The sequence below is a fragment of the Aplidium turbinatum genome, chromosome 17, assembly GCF_918807975.1.
Source record: "Aplidium turbinatum chromosome 17, kaAplTurb1.1, whole genome shotgun sequence".
Classification (NCBI taxonomy): domain Eukaryota; kingdom Metazoa; phylum Chordata; class Ascidiacea; order Aplousobranchia; family Polyclinidae; genus Aplidium; species Aplidium turbinatum.
The window spans coordinates 6,943,787-6,958,850 of NC_137488.1; the positions used below are offsets into that span (position 1 = coordinate 6,943,787).

Consider the following 15,064-nt stretch of genomic DNA (forward strand, 5'->3'; position numbering starts at 1 on the left):
CTGCTGCAGGCGGAGACGATGACTGATGATGATGATGACCCATAAACAAAAAATATACAGAATTTACTTTCTTAAATCGTGCTTGGACTGATACCTTTAACTTTCCCAGATAACTTATGTTGAATACAACTTCTTATGCCTGGCCAACGCAGATTATGAAGTCAAGGTTCAGTTGTCAAGCAAAAATAGTTTCCGCTTAGCTAAAACAGCACCAGTTTTCAAGTTGAAACTATCAATACAATCGAAACCGCTCAGTGATACAGAAATCATTTCAGCTTCAGATTTTACGTCTTGAAGCTGTTCAACATTGCCTACCTTAACACGAAAATGATTTGTTCTTGATGAGAAGCATCGAGACTCTCGAGAGTGACATTTACAATGACTGAGAAATACTTGGAACTACGCACTTCCAAGGGCGGATCTACCGAGTGGGCCTGATTGGTACAGGCCCACCCAGATTGACAGTGGGCCCACCCAAAATCAGATTCATGAAAAAAAAAACATATTAATGTTTAATACTAGAACAACCAAGTGGCACTGAATTGTCTGCGGCATCACTATTTCACATCATTTGTAAGAGATATTCGGTAACACTAAGTTTTTGTGTGCTGGCCCGCCGTTGCATTATTGGTAAAGACCCACCAAGATATTTCCTAGGCCCACCCATAAATTACGTTCTGAATCCGCCACTGCGCACTTCATTTAAGAATTTGTTGATTATTTAGTTGGTACATTTTTACTTTAATACTAAAAATGGGCCGCCCTCAAAAGTGCAAAAACAAAAAACTACTCGTTTTACCTTTACAATGTTTTGCTAGGGGGGAAACTAGCCCGACTTCCCCCCCCTCTCGGAGCCACTGAACGTAGGACGTAGGTCTTCTAATACTTTTAGTTAAACTTTATGGCTCCTTGCATTGTTATAGAATCAAAAGCGATATCGACTGTTAAACGATTGTGGAGTCAAAGTCATGTGTTTTTTTTATCGGAATTCACAATTCGTGTGTAAAACACAACATAGATGCCATGAACAAACTAAAAGAAATTGAAGCATGAGCCCTCTAGCCAACGACTTATGGTTAGCAGACCCTAATGCAAATCGTTTCTTTGTTTGCATAGGCCTATGAACTTTTTTTTCTTGAGAATGTAAAAAAATTTGTTCTGTTGCTAAAATGATGGAAGTGAAACTTTTATTTCCCCCACATTTAAAGAGTTTGGCGTCTAACACTAAAATGCTTCCACGCCCACTTTGGAACAGGCCTATGGTTTGAGAAAATATAAAACATGGTCACTAAAAAAAACAGCCTAGCAAGGGGTTTTAAGAAAAAGCAATATGCTGTTCACACGGCACTGCGTAAAGTGCTAAATGCATATATTAGTTTTGTGTTACAGAACCAGGGAAGGCACAGAAATTTTCGAAAAAAAACAGGATGCAAAAAGCCCTAGAAAAACGAAACACTAGAAAAGGTAAAGCTGCCACGCCCTCCACCCTCCATACAATGTGCCTTTTGCCCACGTCTTTTCCATCATAGACTGGGCCTCCAAAGCCACATACGACATCACCATCCAAAGCCAAATTCAATTTGAAGACAAACCATTGCTCGGACATGAGTTGGAGCCGACGACAACCACGACAAAAATAGCTGCCAAGGTTCACGCACGACACAAATTTTCAGAGTGTGAGAAGCATTCAAGAAAATAATTAATACTTATTTAAGAATCGCCGGAAGTTGCCAAGAGCGTGAACCAAATGCAGACGAAATAACGAATGCAAGAGAACAATTTTAAATGCACATGTAGGCTAGTCTGGTGTTTACAAAACTGTTCATTTCCTCATAAACGGAAGAAATTTATTTCAGCCGAGTGCAGAGCGCGCTATGCATCATAAGAAGACTTCCGTTTGGTCAGTCGTTTGTCAAAATCTTGACATAGGCTACAAACCTTTGTATCACCGAAAAAATTAGCCTTGAATTATTAGCATACAATTATCAAATTATAAAAGCATTGAAAGATTTTATTAATTTAAATTAAAACAGCGACTAAAATAGCTAGCCTATTTAGTAATCTCCAAATTAATTATTATCTTTGCTGCGGGCTATTTTCAATGGTTATGGTGAAGTGCAAGATGCAATCAAGTTGTATCAATGTTTCAGGAGTATCAGTAGCCTATCTGTAAATTCAACCAGATTAGGGTGTGACCCATTTGTAGGCTTTGTGAGAAAACAGCTGGTAAACAGTCTATGAAGCGACAAGTTAAAATAAAAAGCAGCAATGTCTCAAGAACACGTAACTGCACACACAGCAAAAATGACATGACTCGACGACACTTTTTCACTTGTGCAGAATAGAAATTACGTAAGATGCATTACAATACAAAGCCATCTATTTCGAGTGCACTGATATTATAGAGTGGCAATGCGATTTGGATCGCTCCTTTTTCGGAAAAGTGGTTGGTTTTTTTGGGTGCTCGAAAAGTAGAAAGAGAATAGTTTTAACTGTATTTTTATTTCTTTATTATTTATTTTTGCTTGTTCAGTCATATAAGTCAGCTTGTGTTTTATGCGGATCATTCTCTCGCACCATGGGCCAATCTCACAGATGTTCGAAGGCACAACCATTCACCATGGACTTCTTAATCGCAGAATCTGGACTGGAAACTGAATTTCTGATGTGACCAAACAGAGGTCAAGGGTTCGTCGCACACAAAGTTGAAATGTAGAGTAAAATATTCATACAAGATAGAAATAGTTTAATATAAGAAAAGTAAGATGGCGTTCTCTGGATTATCGTGCTGCTGGTTTCAAATTTAGTGAATTATGTTCAATTCTCTGGCAAGTCAAATAATACAATGTTATGTTAACGATAACTTTAAGCTTAAATAATTGAATAAATTTGGCATAGGCCTACAGATATTTGTATTATAGCAGGGGATTCCAAGTTGGGGGCCATGGCTCCCTAGTAGGCCAAGAGCCTTTTTCAAGGGGTCCATGACAAAATTTGAAAAATTTTGAAAAACACTATAGCAAAGAACTATAGCACTATAGCAAGAAAAACACTATAACAAAGAAATAAATTACAATTTAATAAAAATACTAGTACATTTTGCCTAAATCTTCATGAAATGGTTTTTACCGGTTACTGTATAAACAAGTTTTTAAATTAAAATAACGTTTCTTAATTTTTTCAAAAGGTTAAAAAATAGGGCCATTGATTTTTCAAAATTTTCAAAGGGGGCCACGGTGTAAAAAAGTTGGGAACCCCTGTATTATAGTTTAAGACTTAAGAGGAAGAAAATTTTTACATTAGTAGTAACACTGGGTTCGATTCGAAGACAAGATGCATGAAAATAAACGTGGGCATGCAAAGTGCGGAAAAAATTTTACACGAGTACTATATACTGATGCTATATGACGGATGTTATGAACTTCCGATTGAAATCTTAAAAGTAACTACTGTTTATGTTCATAAGTCAGGTTTATCCTATTAAGAAATGTCCAAAAAATAAAGCAAGAAAAACAGACTTGCCGGGGGCAGCAGAGTAACTTAGGGCACCTTTTAGCAAAACTTTAGTACTTGGGCTTATTAGTTTTGTTTAGGGTCAAAAACAAGGCGTTTGCATAAAGTGGTATCAGTGATCCCAACACAGCTGCGCTTCCTGTTCCTTTATTGTAGTGAAAATGTTTCTACGTCAAATTAGCGACAGGTGCATGCAATGCTAATATACACTGGCAATCAATATCAATATTGAAACTTTTCTATTTCATTCGCTTTTAATTTATGCGGTAAAGACCAACAATAGAAAAAAGTACAATACAAATTGTCAAAAGTGTAAGAAACATATGAAAACTTCACAAATGTGTGCAAATCAAACTACGGTATGCTACGTCAAAACAAACAAGCTTGTCATCTTTCTTACCCTAGGTTCGAGTTGAAGCAATTATAATGTTAAAAGGCTTGGCTTAGAAAAAATAAAAACAGTTAACATTTTGCAAAAAGCGAATGCTGTTGATTACGTGCAGATTGTGACGCAAGAATCTAAGTCAGGCGTGTCAGGAAATTAAGGACAACATCAATCACATAACATGACTGACGTTCTTGACAAAAAAGAATAACGACAATTAGGCCCAAGATGACGTACTCCAGTTCGGGGAGCATTTTATATTGACCAGTGTTGAGCCAAGAAAAAGTATAATTAGATGACAATGCTTGTAATGGAAGAGGTTTATAATTTGTTTGCGTTCTTCTGACGGCTTCAAGTTTGGCTATCATAAGATGTTGAAAAGAATAACCAAAGTTAGCTCCAACTAGTTGTCAGTCAGCGAGGAGCTGAAACAGTTAAAATCTACCTGTTTGGCAGCAAAATACCACATAGCAGAAACATAGTGACGGATTGAAGAAATTTAGCTGCATAACCCGATATGAAGATAGAGTCAAAACAGAGAAATATTTTCAATCAGAGATGAAACGTTATTGATGTGTTGCTAAATTTTTATAAAAACTTTCTGTAGATATCGATCAATATAATAGTAGCCTACAATAGCTCTTGTGTGTGTCGGCAACATTTCCTAACATAACCTAACATTTCCTTCCATAACCTAACATTTCCTTCCATAACCTAACATTTCCTAACTGTGTGTGTTGACAACATTTCCATGTGTCAACATTTTCCTAACAGTTTTTTTCTCATAGATTGTTGCTATCATTGTAACTGTATAATATTGAAAGATTGGAAGAGTTGCACAACGGAAGAGTTTCAAGGGTTAAACGAAAACTTACACAGTAGTGTCAATATAGAAATAAGTCGTCGAAGGGATATCAGTGAAAAAAACTTAATTGTTGTAAGGCTATTTAAGAAGTTTCAAAGTAATAAAACCTCAAATTTTGTTGTTTGTGTTTTGAAATATAAATATTTTTAGTTTACGTTTTAGACCTACTTTGAAATTCAAGGATTGAAGGCCAGAAAATTTGTGGGTGTGGTTCGAATAATTTCTTTAAACATTGAAATTTTATGTTTTGTGGCAGGCTGACAAATTCATTTTAAAAATCGAAATTTGAAGCCTACATGCACACTACAAGAATACAGAAGCCAATAACGACACAAAATGAATTGTCGGAAGAATATCTTCTTTGAATAAATTAATAAGAAAATACGCAGCAACAATAATTGTGAAACAAATTATCCAGAAAATATATCACAAAACAACTTGCTGCATATTTTCTGGTTAATTTACTTTACATGTTTTTGTTTATCTTTTACACCTCCAGTTGTCTGTTTTTTGTAGAATTATGTAACACTTTCTGTCATGTTGCATATCATTGTAACGTTATGAAACGTAATGTTGCATCATTCTTATGTTTGATGATGAGAGAGAGGGAGAAAGAGAAATAACTTTATTTGCCAATGAGATTTGATAATAGTACAGTAGTACACAATAAGCTTACATCACAATCATACCATTCATAAACATAGAGGATATACTATAGTTTCGAGCAACTATAGTATATCCTCTGGTTTTCCCAAGCGAGTGCGTAACTGCCTATGTTATCCTTACTGATTCCTAATGTATGATGCTCTGCAAGAATTATCCATGTTATCCATTAAACTTCAGTCTCGAAGTACAACTTTACCTAGAGCCGAACTTTTAATAAAATGGACAATACGAATTATTGAGAGTTTCAAGGAAAATCCGGGAGAAAAAACACAGTTGGCTTTAGCAGCGAAGGATAATTTAATGTTCAGAAATATTCCTCTGCTACAAAATTCTAAAATAGTGCCAATTAACGCAAATCAATTCATTCAGAGCATTGTTAGCAGAATGCAAATGAGACTTTGCACTAATACCGACACTGACAATGCTTAGCTACTGGTTGATATTGCTAACTTGCAACCAGAAAAAATGATAGAAGGAAATTTGCGTCATGGAGAAGCAGAGGTGAGAAGAATTTGTAAACGCTTTGACATTGATGAATTACAGTCAATCCAAGGATTAAGAGACTTTAGTGAAAAAGTTGAAATTGTGCCCAATAATCTAAAGTCTCTCTTTACAGCTATTTCAACTTTACCTTGTTCAACAGCAGAATGTGAACGTGGTTTCAGTTTAATGAAAAATATTATCACAGGTTTAAGAGCATCTTTGCTCATTGATAATGTGAGCTGCTGTTTGATGCTTATTGCAATGGACCACCCGTGGCTCAATTTACCACTACAAATATGTAAGATCCTGGCTACTAAACAACCGATCAGCTAAGGATACTAGATCCCAAATTTTTAAAGAGGATAAAGATGTAGATTCCTCTCGGCAGGCTGTATTCATAGAAAAATAAACAATTTGGTATCTCTAGTCCAATTTTGATGTTTATAATTCATGTTATGGTAGAATAAAGATTAGTATTTTGCAAGTTGTGTATTATTTATCATTTTAGCAAATCTGACAGTATACCCTGTGCTTTTTTTACGAATGCAGCACTGGTGTTGAATAATTCAATCTGATTAGCCCAGAGCAGCGAAAGACCATTTTGGTCATCCAGTAAGTTGATGAGACATTTATTTTCTGAGATGTTTTTACTTTTTGCCGACTCGTGTTGATATAAAAGCTTTTTGTTCAGAAAACTAATAAGCTCTTATTTGTATTTATCTTAGATAAACATTTGACACTCAACATGTCAAATGAAAGTTACATCCTTGTTTTTAACAATTCAATAACCGATAGTGCAGGACTGTCAAGTGGATCTTGTCCAGTCAACGAATTTTGCTCTTCAGCAGCACGAAGTAGCTGTAGCGAAGTGAAGTTGATAAACTGCTCACAGTGTAGCAGCCACGCAGCATATGGATATGCCATAGCAGTAGCAATTCTAGGCTTGGCAATCTTATTTGGAAATATCTTGATCATAGTAGTGTTTATAAATCGCTATCGAAAGGAAACCATTCAAAAGATCGACCCAATCAAAATGTCATTGGCAATGGCTGATATTCTAACAGGTGAGTAATTTTGCAATTATTGTGTTTTTAATACAGTAGGTTATGAAAAGACAAAATCAGCTCTACAAATGATCAGTCAAGCCTTGTTGAGATTAAACAGTAGGGAAAGGGAAGGTAATTTGATACGGAAGGTAATTTGATACCACCCCCCCTACAGAAATGTACAAAAAATACTAGTCAAAAATATTGTCATTAGATGGAAGATCTGTAAAAATAATGCCTATAAAAATTGCACCATGCAGCTAACTCGTGCTTTTGTTGCATAAAATTGTAAAAGTGTGTTTTTTGAGTATTTTCGTGAAAGTTTTAAGTCATGATTATTTTCGTCTGGAAAATTAAAGAAAAGTTCCTGAAAGATGAAACCAAACTCATTTGACAGTTCATTGATAAGGCTTCAAGGGCATGTCACGTTTTTTCTGCAATGTGCATCCAAGCATACAAAAATCAGAATTTTATAACTTTTTTTGAAAAAGGTAAATTGATACATGTGGAGAAGGTAAATTGATACAGTGTATTAAATTCTTTTTTGTGACTGTAATAAATGTTATCATTGATCTAGTTGATTTAAATAAGTTATTTTTTATTAACTAGACCTGCTACTTTGGGAAACAACTGTTATATAGGCTTTCGTAGGCCTAAACGCTATCTGCTGTCAAAAAATGAGAACAGCGCAAAGCACCCCCCTTGAATAAAACTCCAGCCAATCATCCTTCCCATGTCCATCCCGCTGCAGAAGCTTAGCCGCACATATTGGTCTCAACAGTCATCCTTGCACCCAAGCACGCCAACCACATATTAAATTTTCATTTATTGCTATGCTGTCAAAGGGGATTTCTGTGTTAGTTTTACTGTATCAAATTACCTTCCGGGTGTATCAATTTACCTTCCATGGAAGGTAAATTGATACATTTGAGTGTCGTTTTTAAAATTTCAATTAAAAAAGAAGTAACAAAAATAGAAAAGTGAAAATGTTTTTAAAAAGTGTGTATGGGATCAGACTTTCATTTCAGCTTAAAATCAATAGTTTGTGTCATGTAATTTTCAGTTAACAGTAAAAAATGTTAAAAGTGTATCAAATTACCTTCCCTTCCCCTAACCTCTGAATGCTTTGTGATGCAGACTCGCAATTTTTTTTTTTTTATTTAATTCAAATTAAACCAATCATTACAAAAAAAATTTTGAAAAATTTAGGGTTGTAAATATAAAAAAGCTTCTGAACAAATAGGTTCTAGTCAAAAACCGTAAATAATTGATTCGCTGTGTTTTCACACAAACTTTTGATTAGGCTACTTTAAAATATTTCTTGACTGACGTCATTTTATTATTGGCTGTTAAATAGCGTAATAATTATTGCAAACAGATCGATTTGCGCTACCAGGATTTAATTTTATATGATAGATTTGTCTGTGCAAGAATTGATTTTCTCACACTCAATCCACCAGTTAATTAGATTAAAGCATGCTTTCGTAAAAAGGCTGAAAACCAAAACAATTAAAATCTCTATCGATTGCATTTTAGGCATTCAGATATTTGTCGTAGTTCTTCCAAACATTACGTGGAAAATCAATGCTACCATGAAAGATAACTTCCTTCGTCGCATGAAAGCTAGAAAATACGACTCTCCCGAATGTGGAGCTATGCTCATCCTAACATTCTCAGCGTCATTGTATCATCTCATATTTTTGGCTGGTCAGCGACTATTTGCGTTGATGCGGCCATATAGCTACAAGGGAAGGTCTTTGAAGCGGGTTTACATCACTCTGTTGTTAGTTTGGTTGATGGCAGGTATCACTGCCGCACTACCAGGTAACTATCTATTGCTGCAATCATAATTATTACTAAAAGCATCGTGATATGTGTTAGCTTGCAATGGTAACACTTTTGCAAGTCACAAGAACTGGCATTTTTATGGTCAAAATACTTGGAAAGGGCAATCCCGTCGGATGCTTTTTTTCCAGTAACATAACGTATTCGGTTGAATATGTAACATAGCCATCTTCATGATATGTAATAACAAATTGAAGTGCGCTTAGGCTACTTATAGTAGCGTACTATATTATTTTGACTCAGTTGCCAATAAACAATGATTAATAGCAACTAATATTGCGGTCTTCGCATAAAAAGTATAATAAATATCATATTTAAACTATAGGTCTACTTGGAATATTTATTGCGAGTTTGTCGCTATCTTTTCTCAATACTAATGCAGACTTTTTCACTTTGTCACGGTCAGCAACTGGGGCTGTATTAGAAGTTAAGCCTCTGCAAGTATGCAAAACTACCAAAATAGCCTTTCAAAACGCTTTCTCGGCCTGAAAATAATAGTTTAACCAATTAATCAACAAAATAAAGTACGTCACACCTAGACCAGGCTAAAGCCATGTCGTCAACAATGAAGAGACGGGAAAGCCAATTTTCTTGCCCATCTTCAAGGTTTGCATTAAGTGTTTTGCCAAACACAGCCAAAACCTCTGGATGAGTGTCGAACTGACGTCATTTTGAGCGTCATGTAAGCTTAGCGGCATTGTCACACAGCTGTATAACACACTTGCTTGTGTTTGTAGAACTGGCTGCGTTGTGGGTCATACCATAGATATCTTATATAGTCATACCCAACTACGTAGTTCCAAGCAGATTCTAGGCTACATAACTTGATGCTTAAGGAGTATGACGAATATACTTGCATGGAGATACGGTGTTGTTTGTTGCAAGCTACTTACGATCATTAAACAAAACATGGCTTGATCACTACTCAACGATTTCTCTGCTGTTGCAGAGTGAATGATATTCTTACATGTTTTTTTTTCCCAGTTTAGGCAGTAACCTAATTTCATTTATTTCAGGTTTGCTTCCACAATATTATAGATACTGTGCGAAATCCAATTTGTGTTTTGTCTGCAGCTCATCGTTAACAGCACATTTGGTTTTGTACTCTCTTTTCCTTTTTTTTCCTTTTTCTATAATGGTAAGTGTTTGAAAAACTAGTCAATTAGTTCAGTAAACTGCCCTCAAATGTAAGGTATTGGGTAAATAATAATAATAAAAAAAGGCTCAAAAACTACTTAAATCAGTTTTGTTAAATTTCGAGCTAATGCTAAAAAAATTGCAAGACATTCACCTTTTACTTTTGAAAGCTTTTGCATTGTGACTTCAGCAATTTTTAAACTTTAGTTTTCAATCACTCGCTGCTGACGAATCGTCAATCGAAGCAAAGCACTTTATCCCTGACCTACAAAGCAAATTGTAGTCATTCAACGTTTAGATCAGTGGTTCCCAACCTTTTTGACCTTGCGGCACCCTATCAAAGAGATAAATAGTTTGAGGCACACTGGCAAAACTGGATCAATTTTATGAGGTTTCTGTATTTCAAATAACTGTATGAAATAACACAGAATGAGTTGTACAGTATAGCGCGCATAAATAAATGTGTTAATTTAAAAGTCAGTGTGAAATTTGGGATTGACTTTTTGCACAAAGTTCCTTAATATCTGGGAGCACATTCGATAAAGCCACCCGCATTTCTTCCTCGACTATAGGCACTAAGCAGCCGTCCCCCTTTTTTAGTTTTTATGTTCGTTAATACGGAAAATCCACTCTCACATAGGTATGACGTGGAAAACTGCAGCAAAAGCACTATAGCTTTCTTTCCAACGCAAGGATATTCATTTTGAATTTTTATCCAGAACTCGTCGAGAGGCATCTGCTTGTGCATAAGCTTAAAATTTCCATTGTTACGAATGTCAATTAATTCTTCTTCTTCTTTAAGATTCAAAACAATATAAGAGTCCAGTAAAAATGGATTTCTTGATTTCTTCGCAAAATAAAATCATGAAACCTGGCAATAATGATGCGTTTCAAACGTTTTTATGGAAAGAACAGCAACGAGTCAAAATATCTTTCACGCTGTTTTTCCTGGGCGAGAAAACAAAGGCATATCGCAGATTATGGGCCGCAGTATTGCAATATCTCAATTATCTCGCGCCACCCTTGAGCATTGAAATTGGCACCCCAGGGCGCCGCTGGTTGGGAACCACTGGTTTAGATAATTATAAAGATCGTTAAAAATGCCCCCTGTAGCAGACACAAATTCGTAAATGTGTTGTCGATTTTGTCAATGTTTAGCATTTTAAAACTGTTCTCAAAACAGCGTGCACATCGAATAAATAGCGAAATTTCATAAGAATACTCTACGATATCAATTTATTTTGTAAATTCATTTGTTTAAAAGCAATTCTTTTAATTTCAGACCGTTACATCTATAGCTACCGCAGTAGTGGCCCGTCAGAAGCTAATGCTATCAACAAGTATGCATGGGGATAGCTTGAGCAAAGAAAGAGCAGTTCGGTTCACAAAAAGGCAGTTTGTAGTTTTTAAGACAGTATTGATGATGCAACTTGGATTTACGATTACATTAGGTAATAAAAAACTGATGTCATTTTTAATTATTTGTACTCAGCTTGTTAGTGTTGCCAATAGTAATCATCTTTCAAAGTTATTTAATATTATTTGTTGTATTTAAAGTTATCTTTGTTTTTATTTAGATGTTCTTAATTGTTTTCTGAAGGGCACAGAGTTTTGCCAAAAACTTTTGAATTTAATAATAATGTATGTCCGAGTTATTTTACTGTAGTCTATTGCTTGAATAATGCATTAAAACCTATTAGTTTATTGTCAATTTATCTGTCTGTGGCATTCTTTTTTTTATAATTTTAATTTATAGAAATAGTCAAAAGCCATTTTGCTTCGTTGTCTATCCATTGCATTCATTCCGATCAGCAATTACAATAATACATTACAGGTCCGTCTTTGGTTTGTCTCGCGCTGGTGTTTGCTGGTTTGTTTGAGTGTGATGTTGCAGAGATATTAGAATCGGTGTGCTTCACCCTCTATTTTACAAACAGGTATTCTTATTTATTTTAATTAAATGTAATGTTTTAACCATGTTGAATTACTCCGTCATTATTGGAGTTATATGCTGTATTTTGGTTTGGTATTATTCTCTAAAAGAGTTATATGCTGTTGATCAATTAACTTGCTGCAATTCAACACCCAAGGACGCTTTCTACAATTCAAAACTGGCCTTTCTCTTCAAATGAAGTTTTTAAAACTTTGATATTTTTCAGTGTGGTCAACGTGATCGTCTATAGCTTTCGTGAGAAGAGCTTTCGTACAGACGTCACAAGTCTATTTAGTTGCTCAAGAAAGAAGGGACAACAAACTTCTCCAGATGTGTCCCCAATACCTATGCAAGAGCAAAAATTAAGACAGCAAATAACTAGAAACAGCAGCAGCCCAGCGCTCTCTACTTGTATAAATCGTTCAATCTTAGCAGAGTCTAATAATTCTGATCAAAAATTGTCGGCAAATCAATAGCATGCTTAATTTGTAAAATTTTAATATAACTCTGTTTGTGAATTTCAATGTAGTTTTCTTTCCTAAAGTGGAATGCGGCTGTGGACACACTACTTTTGAACTTTCAAGTTTTTGATGAAAAAACCCAAAAAACTAGGCTATTAAGTTTATACTTTTTCAAACTGCAAACTTATAAAGTGCTTAAGAAAAAAAGAGCATTTTCCATACCAAATTTAAATAATGTCTTTAATTTTATGCTTCAAGGCTCAAAGCTTCAAGCTTCAAGTCTCAAATCTGGAAAGATTTTACGTGCCACTTCGAAAACTGTTAAAATCTTCAGCTTCTCCTCAAAGATATAGAAAACAGCTCAGGAGTCAAGCCTTTTGTAACCACAGAGCCATTCAGCTATCTTATTTAATTTATTTAGAGTGAGCATGAAACGTGTTGCAGCCAGTGCCAGAACAAAAACAAGCAATCGGTTTTGATATTGAACTTGGCAAAGCAGAATGTTTTAACTGCTTCTTTCAGAGACTGACTTCTATTTATAGTAGCTTTGTTAGATTGGCAATGGAAGCGTTTACTTTCGATTAGAAAAAAAATGAATAATAATAATCCTTATTGGAAGCTTGGTTTCGGAAGTTTCTCATACTTGTAAAGATTTTGAACCACTGACGCATGCCGAACCGATGTATTAGAAAAATATAGTTGGTCTTCTATTGTGTTTTTACTGTTTGTTTATGACTTAAGCTTATAAGGTAGCCTACTTCTAGGCCCAATCATGTGCTCTCTCTCTTTAGCAATATTAGGCTACGTTTCAAAGTCTCCTTGCAGATATAAAACAACAGCTTGTGGATTGATTTAGTAGACAGATACGAAGATGACTCAATACCATTGACTGATCGGTTTGATAACCAATTGCGCTGGAAATATTTCAATTTACTATTTTAATTGCCAACTTGATAGCCTACTTACAAAAATAGTATTATTTCCTAAAAGAGTGCACAGTGCAAAATATAGTGTAGGCTAATAGCGAGCTGAGCAAATTACAGCAGTACGCCAAGTTTAATAAAAAAATTTCTATTATCAGTAGGCCTACAACTTTTACAATTTGTTTCATATAGACAACATATACTGTAGAAAACACGAAAGATTGGAAAGATCATTTTTCTTTTTGTGATTAAAAAGAAGGAATAGGCCTACAGCATAGCTATTTTAAATTATGATACCTTCCGAATATTTCAGTTTGAATTGTAGACCTATAGTAGGGTGGAAAGACTAATTTGACAATGACGATTTATAGTAGGGTGGAAAGATTAATTTGACAATAACGATTTCACTTAAACTTATTAAATTAGGCTATGCAACCAATTTAAAATATGAGCTTGATGCAGCATTATCAATAGCACCCATTTTAATGAATTCAACACCACATGCAAAACTCGTGATCATGCAATTACATTGAAAACAATGAATTTCTGTTACCACAAGCATGGCGATGATAGTTTTTTTGTGGCAGACAACGCAGCCGTAGTCGATTTCTGTAGCTAAAGCTAAATCTGAGTCTTTGAAATTATTTGAAGTTGATTAAATAAAATTTTCATGTTTCGTGCTTCTTTCTACCCATTGGCGCTAACCTTGCCAAGTCCAATGATATTTCTTAAATTAATTTGATTGAAATATTTGCCAAAATCACCAGTCTTCACAGATACGTTGTTGAACGGATATTCTAATCACTTTCGGCACAGCGCAGCCACTGGCAGTGTTGCTAGAATTTATACCAAAATCGTGACATTATAACAATGACGTGAGTAGATAGTTGCGCCAAAGAGAAACGAAGCTGAAAGACCTCACGTTTTGTTGACGTAAACTATTAGCAATTTGTCTGGACCAATTTCCATTTTCAACTTGTTAGGGAAGGAGATTTTCCCACGTTTTTTTCCTTTCCATTAAACACTTAGGCTACTTCTCTTGGCAATGTGGCATCAGGAATATTGATCAAGAGTTTGTGGTTTGAACGAAACAAAAAAGTGGGTACATTTTTATTTTAGTAGTAAAAATGGGTCCTCTCAAAAGTGAAAAAACAAAAACTCCTCGTTTTTATTTACAATGTTATGCTAGGGGGAAAGTTGCCCGACTTCTCTCCCCTCCGGAGTCCCTGACTACAACAACAGCTTACTAGGCGTACTGACGGGAGAAGAAAATTTTAAAGTAATTCATGATAATCTAATCAAAAAATAATGAGCTCAAAATGTAGCCTAGATAGGCCTACTAGTACCTACTACATTCACGTTCAGCAAACGTTTAGAAAACTAAACTGTCTTTATAAAATGGCACATTGATAACATTGAATAAAAAAATTTACTTTCAAAACGTTTTTTAACATGTGTTTAATACCGCATCTAAATTTTACACTCTTTATTTTTTGATTAAATTACAGTAACTAAATTTATGATAAATCAATGGAAAATTAGAGCAGTTGCAGATGGGTAGGAAAGTCGGTCTAGTGTTCTTTCCATAAAAAAAGTGAAAAAGTGTATTTTGGTTTAAAAAAAATTTTGAGCTGCTTTGTTCGTTCAATCAAATTAACAATTAACCAAATCTTTGATATAGCCTGTAGGCTAACTAAACTACGTGGTTACCGTATTAAAATTGATTGTAGACGAGTCAATATAAGGTTGAACCCCAAAAAAATTGATACAAAAGGTTTTTCAACGGATTCTGTTACCCATGGGCCTA

The 15,064-nt window shown here is 35.0% G+C and overlaps 1 protein-coding gene across 1 annotated transcript in view; it reads left to right on the forward strand.

Moving 5' to 3' along the window:
* Positions 1-11,296, forward strand: part of LOC145786918 (uncharacterized) — a 31,874-nt gene extending 20,578 nt beyond the window's left edge. Inside the window, exons 5-8 of the mRNA XM_082598659.1 lie at positions 6,118-6,210; positions 6,638-6,976; positions 8,495-8,782; positions 11,223-11,296. Coding sequence (XP_082454785.1) covers positions 6,118-6,210; positions 6,638-6,976; positions 8,495-8,782; positions 11,223-11,296 — 794 coding nt within the window. The remainder of the gene's footprint in view (positions 1-6,117; positions 6,211-6,637; positions 6,977-8,494; positions 8,783-11,222) is intronic.
* Positions 11,297-15,064: the final 3,768 nt, after the last annotated feature.